A 17,293-nucleotide genomic window follows, 5' to 3' on the forward strand; every position below is an offset into this window, starting at 1 on the left:
ACAATGAAAGATTAATTTGGCAGTTCTAATTAAAAATGAAGACTGGGGTGTTTTCAGTTGTAAAGTACACTACATAAAAGTGATAAACAATTCCCTTCACTATTGCAGAGAAAAGCTTTTCATTGTGAATTACAAATACCTGTTAAACCATATGTGCCTGGGGCTGAGGCACAAACACTGGATGACATTGATAGAGTAATTTTTTTTTTCTTACACAGTATGGCAGAAATGCTCTGGAGATTGTTATGAAATCCATTGTGAACTTGGACTCCCCAATGGTCTCACCTCCTCCTGATTTTCCTGGAGACTTCTTCAAAGGTAAGATAATGCACTGGCTGTGATAGCTGCCTTTTGATCCTTCTCCAGTGTGTGGGAAATGGAAATGCTGTTAGAGCTGTAAAACATTGTTACAATTTGAAATGATCAGCTGGGACAGATGGGAGTGAACGCCCAGTGAGAGTCTGTGCACATTGCTTGAATGTTGAAGTTCACACATGAAACCAGATCTGTGAACTCTCAGCGTCAGGAATGTTCTGTATCTGCTTGGCCAGTGTTTTATAAACAGATTTTTATCTTCATTTTCCCATTACCTGTTGGAACTGCTCTCCTGCACAGTGCCATTGGTGTGTTTCCCCTGCCTGTGCTTCCTGCAGGGACAGAAGGCAAAACTGTGTCTTGCTTATTGATGTGTTAGGTAAAAACTGCAAGTAATGGGAAGTGAGGGGTGTCAGAGGCTTTGGAATCAGATCCTGTGGCTAAACAAGCTGTTACTTCACTGGGTTATTTTTAGATGGCAGAGCAGCTCTGATTTAACTTCTTTCTCTTTCCTAGATGTTCGTCAGGGATTGATTGGCGTAGGTTTGATAAATGTAGAAGACAGATCTGGAATACTGACTCTGGATAAAGGTACCTGGGTGTTCAATGTATCTGTAAAATGTCCCTGGGAGCATCTTATGTCATGACAGTGGATTCCCAGCAGCAGAACTGAACTTGTAACTATCTAAAAAGTAATATTTTTTTGAAAGAATTTAATGTTTTCTGCATTTCTGAAAGAATGTATTTAAATAGTGTTTGTAAGAGTCTTTGAATACTGATTGAGGACTTGTGGTTATCAAGTTTAATCTTTGACCTAATACATGTATTTCTTACTCTTTTTTTAAGATTACAACAATATAGGGAAATTTCTGAATCGAATCCTTGGTATGGAAGTCCATCAGCAGAATGCTTTGTTCCAGTACTTCTCTGACACGTTAAATGCAGTTATTCAAAATGCTAAAAAGAATGGAAGATACGACATGGGCATCTTAGGTGAGCAAATCATTTCACAGTGCCCTTGAATTTCAGTGAGAACAGAGCAACAGGATGAAACTCTGCTTTCCTTTTCAGATTTGGGCTCTGGGGATGAGAAAGTGAGGAAGGCAGATGTTAAGAAGTTTTTAACTCCTGGATATTCTACCTCTGGACATGTAGAGCTGTACACAGTAAGTTAATCCTGTATCATCTCTCTAGGAGCTGATAACTTTTGCCAGAAAGTTTTTACAACATGCTCAGTTCCTGTGTAAGATTTTAAAGTCCCACTCAAATACCCCTGCACTGCTCTCTTGTAGATCAGTGTGGAGAGAGGAATGTCTTGGGATGAAGCAACAAAGATGTGGGCAGAACAGACAGGCCCAGATGATGGATTTTATTTGTCACTACAGGTAAGATTCTTCTGTCTCTTGGATTGTGTTCAGAGGTTTTGGGGACTAAGCTGAAAAACTTACTTGTTCAGTTCTGCAAAATACATTGAGTCTTACATTAAAATTAATTTTAGGGTTTTTTTTAACACTGAGTATGAAATTCTTCCTTTTCCCTCTTAAGGATATTTCCTGATAGGAATATGAGCCCAAATTCATAGCTCTTATTTAAACCTACACCAGGAAACTTTATGGTTTCACTGTGAGGTTAATTGGATTACTGTGTTCTAAAGGTGTATTACTGTCCTTGGTTGTACTATTACTCTGTAAAGAACACAGTATGGAATCACTTAAGCAGATACTTTCATTGTGTTTTAATTTAGGAAGTTTTTGGTTTATGTTTGGCTTTTTTTTTTTTTTTTTTTCCAGATAAGAAATAACAAGAAAACAGCAATTCTAGTAAAAGAAGTGAATCCTAAAAAGAAGCTTTTTTTGATATACAGACCAAATACTGGGAAACAACTCAAACTAGAAACATGTGCAGACCTGAAAAAGAAATATAAGAAGGTAATCATTAGTTATGCTTGGTTTTAACTTAGAAAAGTTTGAAAAGAATTATAAGAGCTTTTTTTTTTTTTAATGTATAATTTTGACAAGTCAAAAAGTAGGCTTCTTTCTCCAGAGCAGAGCTTTTATTTGGCTCTTTTTAAGCAGGGATACATGATTTTGGGATTCCTATATCCATTTCTGAACTTTTTTCTGAATATAAATTATCTGTGGTGTGGTAATAAAAAATGAGGTTCCTTAGGGTCTAGCACGTGTTGAATTTGCAAGAACTTAAGGAAAATCAGATCAGGTGGATTATTGAAAAAGCTCTGAGGTTCTGCTGTGTAGTTTGAAATTATTATAATGTAGAATGCTGTACCTCTCTATACCATCCTGATGCTGGTAGTCCCTCCTTTCTTGTGATAATGACTAAATTGTTTTATATCCTATGTAAGTTTTGATGTGTTTTACTTCATTCCCACTCTGGATGACTCTTGCAGGTACCCTCTGAGGATGCTCTGCCACACTGGCTGGAGCAGTACAACTCCTCTGCAGACACCTGCACCCATGCCTACTGGTCAGTGCTTGTGCTTTAACTTGTGCTGGTTTATCACTGCTCCTGTTCTTCTGTCCTTCCTGTAAAGCCTTTTATTTCTTGTGTAAGGCAAATTACCCCATGACCAGTGAAATGACCCAACTTGTGAGTGAAAACATGGAGCTTGCACTTGTCCTAAAGTCCTAGTACATGAGATGAATGTTAATGTATAAATTACACTCACAGTGACTCAGGAGTAGCTTGAAGTGTCTTAATCTGTTCTGTGTTTGTAATCTGATATTTCAAATGTTATTGGGGGGGAAATGTTTAAAGATGTCAGAAACAACTGTTCCTCTGCTGCTCCTGTGTGTCTGAACTGAGCTGATGGCTGAGTTCCTGAGGAACTGCATAACTGGTACAAGTTTCAGATTAATATTGGAGCTTCTGAGATACCCTGATCAGGTACCAGTGTCCTGTAACATCCTCCAGCTCTCAGGTGACCTCAGTGATGGTATCTTTGACTGAAAGCTCTGTGCATTTTGTACATGGGGGCTTAACTAGGCCAACCTTACCTGTGCTCAAAGTATCCTTCCCTTTGTGTGTGTGCAGCCCATGTTCATCTCTGAACACACATTAAATAACCACAGGTCTCATTTTTAATTAAATTAGATATTTTGCTTGCAGAACGGTTTTGAAAGCTTTTCCCTGTGTCTGCAGGAGAGGCAACTGCAAGAAGGCAGGCCTGGGGCTGGTGTGTGAGGTGGGGCTGCGCTGCAGGACCTACTACGTGCTGTGTGGCTCCGTGCTGAGCGTGTGGACAAAGGTGGAGGGAGTCCTGGCCTCCGTCAGCGGCACCAACGTCAAAATGCAAATCGTTCGCCTGAGGACAGAGGACGGGCAGAGGATCGTAGGTGGGTGCCTGGGCTGCTCCTCTGCTGCACCTGGGGGCAGAGGCTGAGTGCTTCAGTTTGGGTAAAAATGTTTAAAGCAGGCAGGCTTGTCTTCTGTGGAGGGACAGAAGTGTAGCTGTAGAAATCTTCTACAATACAATATATTGAGGCAGGTTTCTTTTTCAGCCAGGCTTTGGAACACTTAATCTCAGTTCTTTGGGTTTACTGCAGTAAAAATGTCATGCACAGCCTGCTTCAGCCAAGGTTCTTTGATATCATAATGGCTCCACTTTTTCCCCCACTTTTGGCAATCAATAATAAGCCATTTAAATAACAGTTTTCATGTTTTTTGAGCTACTGGAAGTGTGCAGAATGGCTTCAAGATGATTGTTTCTTCACTAAACCCTATAGTGAAACTCTCAAAACAGGGACCTCAGAAACCAAACTCTCCAAATGTTTTGTTAAATGTGAATTTCCTGCGGATATACCAATATCATGGCAGCTCCTCCTCTCTAGTACCAGTGTTGTAGGATGTTGGGAATTAGATTTTTCTGTGTTTAAACTTTCATGGTGAAGTAACTTCTGTGAGACTAGAAAAGCAAAAATAGCTGACTTCTCATGACAGCAGGTAACATGAGAATAAATTTTATTGTCAGGCGAAAAGGGGACTTTTTTCTCCTGCTTCACAACCTAAAGGATGTGAAGGACTGAGGAGCAGAACTCGTGGCTGTGCTGATTAGGCTTGACACCAGAACAGTCACTATTGAGTATTGCATAAATTAAAGGCCGAAATCATCAGCCTGAGGTCTTAATGACCACAACCGATGGCGTTTTTATGATGAAAGCATTGATGTGTTGCCGTTCCCAGGTTTGATCATTCCTGCAAATTGTGTGTCGCCCCTCGTGAACCTCCTGTCGACGTCTGACCAGTCGCAGCAGTTGGCAGTGCAGCAGCAGCAGATCTGGCAGCAGCACCACCCCCAGAGCATCACCAACCTCAACAACGCATAGAGAGGACAAGCTACAGGTGTTGACTTTGGTGTTTTGAGGAAAAGGCTGTAAAAGCATATCACTTGCATATAAAAAAAAAAAAATCAGGGACAGATTCCAAAGAAATATAACTTTTTCAGTTCAGTTGTGTCTCGAATACTTTGGGAATAAAGAGATCTTAAAAAGGTTGGTAGAACTGAAAGCCAGCAGCTGTTTATGGTGGTGCATCTGTCTTTCCTTATGCTCTCTGTAGTGCTTCCTGTTTGCTTTTACTTTTGGCCTTTTAAGCTACAAACCACAATTTGTTTGAAAATGCTTGAAAATCCCCAGGCAGGCTTTATTTTTATCTTGTCATACAGTGCTCAGGGTTTAACGCAGTGCATCGATGCCATTGCTGTGGGAGATCTCGAATGCATGTATTGAGTATATATATAGAAAATATATATTGGGTTTTTCTCTCTCTTCAATTTGAGTTTATAAAAGCATGAAACCTAGAGGTTGCACATCATGCATTCAGGTTCCTTCCCAGTTTCTGTTTGACAGTGCATGTCTTTGGAAACGGGCATGGACAGCATAAACACACGAGACAGGAGTTCAGAGAGAAACACAATCTTAGTTGTACAGCATTGGTTATTGCATTTTTATAGTGTTTATACCCAGGTGTTGCATTTTTTCTGGTTCTCTCCTGGGAGTTATATATTTGAGTCTACAACATGTTCTTTTTGTGATAAACATCTTAAATTAAAATTAGTTCATTTTTAATGTATTAATGGTATTCCTAATGTGTACTGCAAAGATGGCTGGATGCCTGTTTTTCCTTAAATTGAAGCATTTCCTTAATCTGAGGTGGTTATGGAAACTTAAGTGCAAATTCACTTCCATCTCGCATACAATCTTATATTTTTTACTTCATTAACGTAATTTAATTTGTCACTTGTAAGATGAAACCTTACTTGAGCTGTAAATTAGAGAATGGGAAACACTTGAGGGTTCCGCTCTGTATGTGCTGTTTCTGTTATGTTTAATATGTTGTAAGACATTGTAGAGTTTATCTGGAGCTGTTTAAAAGAAATTGTAATGTACAAATGTGAATAGTCACTTATCTATAATATGGGTAAGTTTTGTTTTGCCTATAATAGTAGATGTTTATAAGAAAGTGAAGGACAATGTTTGTCATTTCTTGCTTGCACAGGTTGCACTATTGAAAAATTGAGATTGTATAAACCTGTCCAAAAAACTACAAGATAATGATCTTGTAGATGTCAAATAAAAGTTATTGTACTAACAAGAAGTGGAGTCTTGTTTAGGCAATCACCATATTCCAAAAAAAACTAACAAGTCTGTACAATTGGAATTGGACAGGACTTGGCATGTTCCAGGCTGCTCTAACCAGGCTTCTGTCTTGCAGCCCAAATCTCTCGGCTGAACTCACTAATGAGGCAAGAACTAAACTCTGTCTAAACCTCTGTGTGTGTTTTAAGGAAGGCTCAGTTCCAGAGCAGGATGGCTGCAGGTGTGGCACCTCTGAAGCACTTGGTGAGCCACTCAAAGGTCAGAAAAAGCAGGGCTGAAGTCCCACAGGTGAGGCTGAAGGGGATTCCTTTATGGAATTACTGCTTAACACTCCTGGTCACTGACCTCCTCCTTGGCAGGGAAGTTTGCCCACTTCCCTCAGCCCCAGCCTGAACTGGTCAGGAGGGAAGAATCCCCTGCTCATGCTTGGGATGACTGGAAATGCAGATCTGGAATAAATCCTCAGCTCCCCTGTCCTGCTGCACCTCTGTAAATACCTGGAATGCAGCTTCTCTTTGTTGGGGGATCTCCAGTCTGCTGGGAGCAGAGGAAGGGAGCCTGAGCACTGTCGGCACTGAGAGTGATGATGCCCTGGCAAACTGTAGAGCACAGAGTGTGGGGGAGGCTGTTCTGTGTTCTGTACCCACCAGGGGCTGTGTTTGGCACCCATTCCAGGAGCAGGGCTGGGATTTTGAGGAGTGTGTTGACAGATTACTACTGCAGCAGACAGCAAACCAAACTGCCAGTAAAGGCAGGCTCTGTGTAGACTGCCCTGTCTCTGCTGCTTAATTCTTGTTTGCTGGAGAAACTTCTGCCATCTGAGATGGTGACCTAACATTTTAGGTCTTGATCCTCAGTAAAATAGTTCTGGAAGTGGTAGATTCACAATTAGTGATTTTTAATTTTTTTTTTTTAAATAATGATTTAAATACATTCAGTTCCTAAGTGCTCTTCTCAGCCTGGTGTGCTCACTTTGATTGTTGGGATGAGCAAATCTGATAGACCCTGTATTGATGAGCAAACCACACTGTTATGCTTCAACCTTTTAAACTTCCTTTAACTGGACTTGTGTCCCCTGGAGGGGAGAAAAGCTGATAGTACTTCCAAGATCCCTAAAAACTGTTCCAGAAATCCATTCCTCTACTTGCTCTTCTTTGCCTGCTCCTGCACTATCACTGCCTTGGCTTTGCCATCCACTTACTAACACAGCTGCAGCCACGGCTCTGGACTGTTGTCACATCTTGAAAGTTAACATCGAAAAAAAGAAAACAGCCTTCAAGCCACAGCAACATTTTCTCTCTTGAAAATTCCTACTCAGTGCTTGGGTTGTGGATTTTGGTATTTGTTCCCTGCATGAGCTGCTGATAAAGCTTGAGGAGAAAGGGAATATAAATTACCCTGGATGGGGTAAGAACAGTGAGTGGTGTCCCTTTGCAGCACTGCCTGTGAGACAAACATCCTCCTGGGGAGGAAAAAAAGACCAATTATTGCATCATAAATTATCAGGCCAGGCAACGGTGGTCTCTGTATTTTCCTGCTTGTGGGGTATTGATCTGCTTTGTACAAAATGGAATACAAAATGCTTTGTACATCTGAAATGGGTATAAAACTTAGAAAGGACAGGAGGCTCTGGTAGCAGGGGCAGTGACATCTGTAAAATGGCAGCAACCTCTGTACTGTGTGGATTTTGGAATTGTGCAGCAGAAGAGGAAGGTACATATTTGACTTGATTTGGGAACTGAAAACCCAGATTTTGAGTTTTCTTTTCTAACTGTCCCTTGACAGCAACTAAATTACGACTTGTTAACTAGTTTCATAATTAACATATGTCTGGCATGATAAATGCAATTATAAACCCCTCAAAACCTCCTTGCACTGCAAATGTTCCACTTTTCCCACTGGCTGTGTGGTTCATTGGGAGCACACACCTCTGCTGAGGACTTCAAGTTCCCCAAAGACGCGAGTTCTCTGTTCCATGTGTAGTATTTTCTTTGTAAATGAAGAAATCTCTGCAACCTGTAAACGCTTGTTGGAGTGAATTATCAAGGGGTTTTGTATTTTTCTTTTGTGTTTGGAATAACTTCACTCGGCTCCCAGCGCAGTCTGTACATAAATAGAGCCTGTTTGTATATAGAGGTGTTAAAGGCTACTGAATTATTGAATGTAAATAACTCTTTGTTTTCCTCTGTGTTTTTTTTTTTTTCCTTCATGACCTTCCCAAGATGTATTCCTATTTTCTCAACCTGCCACATGGGCAGCTCGTGTGTACTTTGAAATATATATAGAGCATATATAAACCTTCCAGGGTGTGTGTGTGTACATTGTAGATGTTATGTGTTGTCATCATTTTTTTTCCCCAAAACCCTGTTGTCTGTCTGCCGTGATCCTTTTAATGCTCTGTGGGTTTATTCTGTATTTTTAGTGTAAAATGCAATTCCCTTGAGAGAAATGGACCCAGTGTCTTTCAGTGATGCATGTTCACTTCTTAAGTGCCTGCATCACAGAAACAAATATTTGAGTTTTCACGCAGATTGTTTCCTTCAGCCTTTTCAGTATTTCAAAACCTGAGCTTTAATCCTAGAAACATTTTTATTTTCTTCCACTTGCTGGTATCTCCAGCTGTGTGTTCAGTGAGCTCCAAAAATCAGAGTTCTAGAACTAAGTTCTAACATATCAAAGTCTATTACTGCTTTTATATTAAATGTGAACTGTCTTAAAAGGGCTCTAGAATGGCAGTGACTGAGAGTAGGAAAGATATCAGTTGTAGTATTTTCCAGGGAAAACTTTGAGCTCCCTGTCATATCTAAATGTGCAAAATGAACGTAACGAAACTTTCTTACCTTGGGGGAAAAAAAAAAAAAAGTGCAGATTTTTACTTGCCAGGTAAAAAATACTATATTTCTATCCAAGTCGGAGGTGGGTAAGAAATCCCATTAATTGCTTGTCTCTTAATTAGCCCTGGAGCCTCCAGCAGCTGTCCCGTGGCTTTGGCCCTTCCCCAGCTGCAGGGAGGGACTGTGGCCGTGCAGTTGTTCCCTGAATTCACTGATTTGCCAACGCTGCTGACCAGGAGCCAGGGCGAGAAGCGTGCAGCTGCAAATAGCAACAAAATACTTCTGGTAGTTTCTGTGGTCGCTGTGAGCTTTAAAGGGGGAACGTTGAGGGCTGAGGAGGGTGGTGGTGTCAGCGCTGGCAGCTGCAGCCTTTGGTTCCTTGGTGGGGCTGGCGGGAGGAACAAAGTAATGCACCACCCCGGGGAACCTTGAGGCTCCCTGGGAGCTGCTTTGGGTATAAAATAAGTTTGAAAAGCAGCAATTCTCTTCTTAAAGACAAAAACAGCCAAGAGAAGGCTGTAAGGGGCTGTTTCACAGCCCAACTTCCAACAGCTGCAGGCAGGTTGTGCTGAAGAGATTTAAAAACCTGGAGAGAACTTCCACTTCATTGTTTCTTTATTGGCCCAAAAATAATTTTTGAATGAAAGAGGTTTGAGGCACCACTAAGATTCAAGAATAGGAAGTGGACGGGGTTGAGCTGATGCTAAAACTCGTGGAAGAAATTTTTCCTGCTGTGTCCTGAAGCAACACTCAGGATTCTGTGGCAGCCTGTGTGTGAAGGATGCTGAAATGTCGGTGTGGAAGCTCAAAGCCAAGCATTTGGTGCTCTTAAAACAGGCAGCTAAACCAAAATACAGAAGTATATTCACATTTAAGCCATGTCCTGCAGTGTCAATACCTGAACCAACGTTGTGTTATATTTTATTTTGTAAGAGCTGACTTTGGTTGGTGTCTCTGAACTTATCTGTGCTTAGGGCATCACTTCAGTGAAGGGCCTGTGTGGAGGAGTAGTTTTCCCACACTTAATTTGTACTGGGAAGGATAAAGAGACATTTCTGCTGCCATTTCTGCTGCCATACATATTTATGTCTCTCCTTCCTGGCTTGGAGAAGATAACCAGGAAAATGCCAGCTTCCTTGCAGTCACAGAATCACATTTTTATTTGCCAAGTAATTTGATTTATTTTTCAGTCATTGACATATTGGGTTTTATTGGAGGTGGGTGTTTGCTGCCTCGGCACCTTCCCTGTCCCCCAGCCCTGCAATAACTCACTGGGAATCTGCCTCTGCACAAAGGATACACTGATTTTTTTTGAGTAGGGCTTTGCTGTTAGTTCTTGTTCAGTCTCCACCTTTGGATTCAGGTGACAGAATCCCAAAGCCACGTAGGATTTCAGCCGAGTTGTGTGAGGTGTTTTTATTGCCTGCCCTAATGGGATCCTTTGCCAAGCTGAAAGGCTCCATCCTGCAGCCTGGGGTTCTGCTGTGTCCTGTCTGCACCAAATGTCCCCAGAGCAGGAGGACTTGAAGTGCCTGGCAGTAAAACACCAGCAGTGCTTAGAAAGATTTATACCCCCAAAAAATGACAAACTGAAACATGATGGACTCTCAACTCAGCTCTTTTTTTTTTCCTAAAAAAATATTAAATAAGCTGATTGCTACTTAGGGATTTTTTTTTTTCTTTCCCCTTTTAATTTTCTGTTCTGGAACTTGCCCACGGAGATGCTGGAAATGCCTTTCAGCAACACAACTACAGCCATTAAAAACACTCATTGTCACACCATTTTAGGATCCCTCAGACCAGCAGAAGTCATGTCCTACTGATCCAAACAGCTTTTCCTTCAATCCACTCGAATCCTGGCACTTCACCTGGTTAATGTCACTGGTTAATTAAAATGTTTTTATTGGTAGTTAAGAGCAGACTCAGAACATTCTCAAAAGTGCTAATTGTGTTGGGCTTAAAAAAGAGAGGAGGGTTTATAAAAACTGTATCAAGATTGGAAAGTATCAACTTCATATTTTATGCATATTTTATGCAAAATATGAAAAAAGTTCTCCTTTATTCAAAGAGTTAGTCTGGGGTAAACAGACTAATCTTAGTTTAGTACATCATCTAACATCGACTTTTATTCTCATTTTCCCCAAATATGGGAAAGTGATGATGCCAAGATCTCAGCAATAAATGAAGATGCCCAAACCTCAGAATTTAATTATTCATTTTCACAAAGCAGTAAGACTTTGTTCTGTAAGTAAGGGAAAAAAAATTTTCTTAAGAGAGGTTTTGGTTGGCTCCTTTCCAGCATGTAAATAATACACCTTAAAAATGCCAGCGAGGCAGCTCTGGACCTGGCAGCTCCTTCCTTTGGAACTCCACGTCTGGTTTGTGTGTTCCTTCCACGTTTATAAAGTGGAAGAACCGACTTTGCCTGCTAAATGCACAATGAATTGCAGGGCAGGGAGCAGAGCTGTGTATCAGCTTAGGCAGAGTGAGTTAAATCCTAAACCAGGGTGTCAGTGATTGAATCCCCCCTGGGCAAGGTCTGCCTTGGGGTTATTTGGGGGGAATATAAAGGTGGAGAATGGAACAGTGACTGTGTGAGCCTGCAGCTGGTCTGCACAAATCCCAGATTTACCTCTCTGTGTGGGGAACCTGGGCTTTGGGACAGGGCAGAGTTTGGGATGGGGATGTTCCCTGGGACAGCTCCTGCTTTAGTGAGGGGCCTCAGGTTCTGCTGCCCCCAGCTCAGGCTGCTGAGCCACACACACCCCCCTGTCTGCCCCCCGGGGTGGGATTGAGCACAGCGCTGCTTTCCTCCCTTCCCTGTGTCCAGAGAAAAGCCCATCCCAGTTCCAGGAGCTCCCGGAGAGGGGAGAGGGCACCACAGCCCAGCCCGGCCTCTGCAGCCCCTCTGGGGCCTGGGGCTCAGCCTGGGGCTCGTGGTTCCCCCGCGGTGTTTGATCCCTGGCGAGGCTCGGCCTCTCCCTGCGCTGTTTGAATTCCCGGCCGAGCCATCGCCTGTCACCGCCGTCTGCCAGGGCTGTAAATCCTTCACAGCCGGGATGGTCCCTCCCTCTCTGAGCACAGGGAGGGCGGGGGGACAGCGAGGTCCCCGCCAGGCTGCAGCATCTGCCACCTCCCCAGTGTGTCCCCTCCAGGAGAGCTGGGGGACCCCACGGCCGCCCCTTTTTGTGTTTTGTAAAGGGAAGAAAGGGTTTTTTAGGCAGGGTTTTAGGACAGGAGGCTGCTGTCGCTCCTCAGGTAGAGGTTTAGGCAGAGTTTGATGGTTTGGCTCGCTAAAAATATTTTGTGTTTAGCATCACCCTGTCCCACTGCCTCCACTGGGAGAGGGAATTGGCAGTGGGAGAGAAGGAATTGGCACTGGAAGACTCTGCACCCACATTCTCCCAGGGCTGGGCATTCACATCAATGGTCCTCACACACAGACACCTTGGCAAGAGATTTCAGGGCTCTCCTCGTGCTCTGAGCAGTGTCCTGGGGCAGGAGCTCGGCAGATGTGTTAGACCCATCCTGGCAAAGGCTGTGTCTGGGCTCTGGGCTGGCCAGGGAAGGGGGTGCCGTGCCCAGCAGGGACACCCAGGGCTGTGTGTGCCCGGCAGGGACACCCAGGGCTGTGTGTGCTCCCCAGGGACACCCCGGGCTGTGTGTGCCCGGCAGGGACACCCAGGGCTGTGTGTGCCCGGCAGGGACACCCCGGGCTGTGTGTGCCCCCCAGGGACACCCAGGGCTGTAGGGCCCCGGCAGGGACACCCCGGGCTGTGTGTGCCCCCCAGGGACACCCAGGGCTGTGTGTGCCCGGCAGGGACACCCAGGGCTGTGTGTGCCCCCCAGGGACACCCAGGGCTGTGTGTGCCCGGCACAGACACCCAGGGGCCGCCCCTGTGCCACCCGCGGCTCTCCAGACTCTGCTGTCCTGTCACCGTGATTTACCTCCTCCTTCCCCCTTCACCCTGCCCTCCTCTCCCCTGCCAACTCCGAGTCGTTGTGAAGCTCCACATTCCTTTCCTCACAGTCATTTCCATTTTCCAGCCCTGGGCTTTGCCTCCACTCTCTCTCCTCCACTTCCTTTGCTCCAATGACCAGTAACAAAACAATCAGGGATGCTCCCATCGGGTTGGTGTTACAAGGAGGCTCCGAGGTGTTTGTGCTCCTGGTTATTTGTTTCAGGGATGTGACACCGGTCAGGTTACACTTGCTTTGTGTTCAGGAGGTTTTCTGTGGGGCTTAACCCCGATGTGTCCCTGGATTGCTGAGCTGCCAGACGCAGAGCAGGTTCAGGAGCTTTCCCAGACAGGGCTGGGATGAGAGCGAGTCTCGGAGGCTCCTCTGGCCCAGCCAAGGGTGGGGTATTCCCCGCCCCGGGCCCGCAGCAGCGCGGGGAGGGAGGGAGGGCCCTGCTCCAGCCCGGCAGTGCCAGCTCATCCTTGGCACGGCCTTCAAGGGCTCAGGAGTGGGAGGAGAGCAGGAGTCCAGCCCACAGGGCAAGAAGGGAGAGTCCTCCCAGGCAAACTGAAGGATTCGGGCAGGGTGGAGCACTCGTTTGTCTGGAAAGATGATGCAGAGAAGCCCAGTAATGTGGGGATAGAGTGATATTCCATCCCTGCGAGCAACAGCCCCTTGGACCAAACCCCACCATCAGCTCAGCTGCCTGTGCCCAGCAGGGCAGGGAGAGCTCTCCTCTCCTCTCCTCTCCTCTCCTCTCCTCTCCTCTCCTCTCCTCTCCTCTCCTCTCCTCTCCTCTCCTCTCCTCTCCTCTCCTCTCCTCTCCTCTCCTCTCCTCTCCTCTCCTCTCCTCTCCTCTCCTCTCCTCTCCTCTCCTCTCCTCTCCTCTCCTCTCCTCTCCTCTCCTCTCCTCTCCTCTCCTCTCCTCTCCTCTCCTCTCCTCTCCTCTCCTCAAAAACGAAGCCATTTTATTTTCTACTGTAACATTTCTCTGCTGGTTTTCATTGGAATCTGGGCTGGTTTTGATATTGGTGCCTGGTGCTTGTTTGCCTGGCAAGCTGCAAAGAGGAAAACTTTCATTAGAGAGATTCCAGGCCTGTGCTTTTGTGGCTGAGAGCTTGGAAACTTCTCATTCTTTCTCCCTGCTCCTCCAGGGAGATCTCCAGCCAGAGCAGGAACCAGCAGGGGAGCAAACAGAGGTAAACCCAGAGCATCATCAACGCATTTTTATCTAAAACCTCCCCAGTCCCTCCTGACGGCTTTACAGGTGTTATTTACATTTTTTTCCTGCCGGTACGAGGCACCTCCGAGGCGGAGGGAGATGGAAGGGGCCTGGAATGGGCTCCTGGGCCCACAGGGCAGAGCCTGAGCGGCGATGAGGAGCAGCTGTCGGCCTGGCAGGGCCGCTCCGCTTGGCAGCCAGACAAAGGACTCAGGAGCAGGAGGAAAAACAAGGCTGGGAGGGAAAAGTCGCTGCAGATAATATACGGCATCTGGCCCTGGGAGGAACCATCTCGAAGTGGGGAAGCAGGACTGGGCTGGGGAGAAGTTTGTCAGGGTTTTAAGGGCGGGGGGGAAAGTCTGTGTGGAAGAGGCAATGCGGGTTTCCACCTGAAATTGTGGCAGGGCTGTCTGGTGGTGTGGGGCAGGCGCTGGGAGAGGATTCCCTGCTGCTGCTGCAGCAATCCTGCACTGGACACTGTCACAGCCCTCCTTGCAGAGGGTGGCAAAGGGCTCTTTACCCTGAAGGGGAGAAATCCAGAAATCCAGAGATTCCAGGGGGATTTTGAGCTGTAAGGAGGCAACAGCGTGGAGCTGGGGAACCTGAATCCTGAAATTTTATTCAGTTTTAGGTGGGGTTTTGTGCATTTTGGTGAGGATGGGGCAGTAAGCAGCAAATATCAGCCAGAACAGGCAGATGACAGAGGAGGGATGCCGAGGGCTGTCAGCTTTCTCCTGGGAACAAAAAAAAGCACCAGGGAAACTTTGTAGCATCAGCAGGAAGCGGTTGTGGGGAACAGAGACAGGGATGTAAGGAGCTGTAGCAAAGCGATAAGAAGGAGCAACATTGATGCCAAAAAAGCACAAAATGCACAATTTTCCCTCTGTGCCCGGGTCCCAGACTGCCCCAGGGCTGTGCTGGGTGTCCTGGGGATGGAAGGATTCTGCACCAGGAGCTGCTGCCTCATTACAATCCCAGTGAGAAAGGTCCTCAGCTCTGCAAAGCATCTTTGGAAATGCTGTTTGTTACAGCTGACACTCACTTGTCTCTACCATTTGTGCTTTCCACACAAAGAAAAGGTTTGAGGTTAAACCTCACCTTCACCCAGGACTTAAAATGCTTAATTTTCAGTCTAGGCCTATCAGAGGCTTTTCATGTTGGTTGATCATGTTCGTTGTAGCACCAGAGCAGTTTGGAGACTCGAAGATTAAATTGGTGCTCAGCAACTTGAAGGTGCATCTGTGGTTATTTTATGTGTGATGCTGGATCACCAGAAATGTGGGGATAAGTATTTGGATATAAACTCCCTCCAGGAAAAGGAACAAACTTCCCACCTCTTCCCCCTTGCTGCTCCACGGGGCTCTGTGGTGGGCAAAGGACAGTGAGAATATCCCCAAGTCACTCAATTCATTAAGCCTGACAACAATTAATTACATTGAAATTAATGCGCAAATTTAATGTTTTACACACGTCAAAGGCATGTCAGGGAAAAAAAAAAAAAAGGGGTCTTACTGTGCCACCTTTAATTCTTCTCGTTGTTGATTTAACCCAAGGTGATAAGGAACAAGCCTGGTTTGTGCTCTTCATTTGCAGGTCCCCATGAGTGTTACAGCACAGCCCTGTGATGACTATTTGGTTTTGTTTCCAGATAAAAGGGGACAAACAAGTTTGTTTAACAGCATGGCCCAAGGCCCCTGGCTCTGTGGCAGAGCTGCCAGCACCTTCCAACACCTCACTTTGCATGTGTGTTCCTTACACCCTGGCCCCAGGGCTGTGGCACCGACCCCGCAGAGCTTTGGAAAGGGAAAAAACCTCCTTCAGATCAGCCAGAGCTCTGGCTAAGCAGGGGCTAGAGGCAAACTCTGTGGAAACACTGGCTGCTCAGTATTCCCAGTGGTTTGGGAGGAGCAGAGGTGAGGAAGTCAAGCCAGGAGAGGGAACAGAGAAAATACCAAGAGAAGAAAGAGGAGGGGGACAGAGTGAATGTTGCACTACACAACTGAGAAGAGGCAGCTGTACCTGGAAAACACATCATCAGTGCTTCTTCTAATGACTGAAGAGACAGACTTGTCTTCCTGTCCACCCTCCCTTGCTGGAAAACAGCAGCTCACACATTTATTTGTAAATTACGCCTCAGTGTGCAGAGAAGGCTTTTGCAAATGTCACCGGTGTGAAAATGGCTCTGCTGGATTTCCTGCTCTGTGACTTGGCCACTTGGTGATGAAGAGCTGCTGGTGCTGTCAGGGAACATCAGGCTGCAGAGCAGGGACCTGCAGCTTGCTGCACACAGCCTGGGAGCTGCAGCTGCCACACTCGGGGCACAGTTTGCGTGTGCAGAGCACAACTCCCAGCAGGGCAGCCCAGCCTGGGACATCAAACAAGTGGAAACCACAGGCAGCCCCTCCAAGGGAGCTCGACTCTGTGGTCACCCTGCTGAACAGTCAGCCCAGGGCCCCAGCACGATGGTGGTTTTGTTCTTGTGGCCACACCTGGCTCAGAACAACTGCAGTGAACCCTCAGAGCACACGGCAATGGGAAGAACTTGCAGGTACTTCCTACCCTGCAGTGAGTGCCAAAAAACCAAGAGTAAAGTTGTCTGAAGCTTAAATAGAGTCTGAGGCCAAGCAGCAAATTTGTCCTTTACCAGGGTCTTGTGCCCAGAAAACTGCAGAGCAAACATCAGACACCCAGATCTGACACTGCTGGGTTCCTGCTTACAGGACAAATGATGCTGCCTCTACAAGCCTGACCATCTCATCAAGCCCTCACAGTTTGCTCCAAAACTCCCAGTGCCTTGTGAAGAATAATCTTTACAGGACTTTTTCCATATCCCCTGCCTCCACCTAGGAATATTGTATATTTTGAAGCTGTCATTCTATAAAACCCAAGTGAAACACAGGGGATCTTGTTCCTCACAGTGTTGCCCCGAGCACAGTTCTGTGGAGTTGGTGTAAAGCAGTGAAAAACACAGCAAACTCAGAATGCTCCCATTTCACACTCACTTGGTGTGACTGTAAACAGCCACGGGATGGAAAATCCCAGAGAGGTGTGCAGGACTCCAGTGACCTCCCAGGATCCAACAGAAAGGCTGTTCTTTACAAATCTGGAAGTGAAGCTCTATGTTTTGCAGAGCTCTCACTTGCACGGTGAGGGGTTTACCAGCACAGCCTTTCAGGACTCTGAGAAGAATTACACAGTTGTAATCACAAGCACCAGTGTGAAATGACTGTCACTGAGTGTGTAATTCTGTGCCTGGGGCTCTCAGGACCCCTCTCTAACAGAGCAGACCTTGGATCAGTTGTAGGGACAGTCAGTTCCAGCCTGGAATTCACCAGGATCGCTGGAGT

At 45.8% G+C, this 17,293-nt stretch overlaps 1 protein-coding gene across 1 annotated transcript in view; it reads left to right on the forward strand.

The window, feature by feature from the left end:
• SBNO1 (strawberry notch homolog 1) overlaps positions 1-8,249 on the forward strand; it is a 31,313-nt gene extending 23,064 nt beyond the window's left edge. The window contains exons 24-32 of the mRNA XM_083873680.1: positions 219-318; positions 832-906; positions 1,162-1,308; positions 1,387-1,481; positions 1,608-1,700; positions 2,106-2,243; positions 2,723-2,799; positions 3,475-3,668; positions 4,516-8,249. Of these exons, the coding sequence (XP_083729806.1) occupies positions 219-318; positions 832-906; positions 1,162-1,308; positions 1,387-1,481; positions 1,608-1,700; positions 2,106-2,243; positions 2,723-2,799; positions 3,475-3,668; positions 4,516-4,658 (1,062 nt within the window). The 3' untranslated portion in view covers positions 4,659-8,249. The remainder of the gene's footprint in view (positions 1-218; positions 319-831; positions 907-1,161; positions 1,309-1,386; positions 1,482-1,607; positions 1,701-2,105; positions 2,244-2,722; positions 2,800-3,474; positions 3,669-4,515) is intronic.
• The last annotated feature ends 9,044 nt before the right edge of the window (positions 8,250-17,293 follow it).

Source organism: Zosterops lateralis (genome assembly GCF_965231275.1).
Source record: "Zosterops lateralis genome assembly, chromosome: 17".
Classification (NCBI taxonomy): Eukaryota; Metazoa; Chordata; class Aves; order Passeriformes; family Zosteropidae; genus Zosterops; species Zosterops lateralis.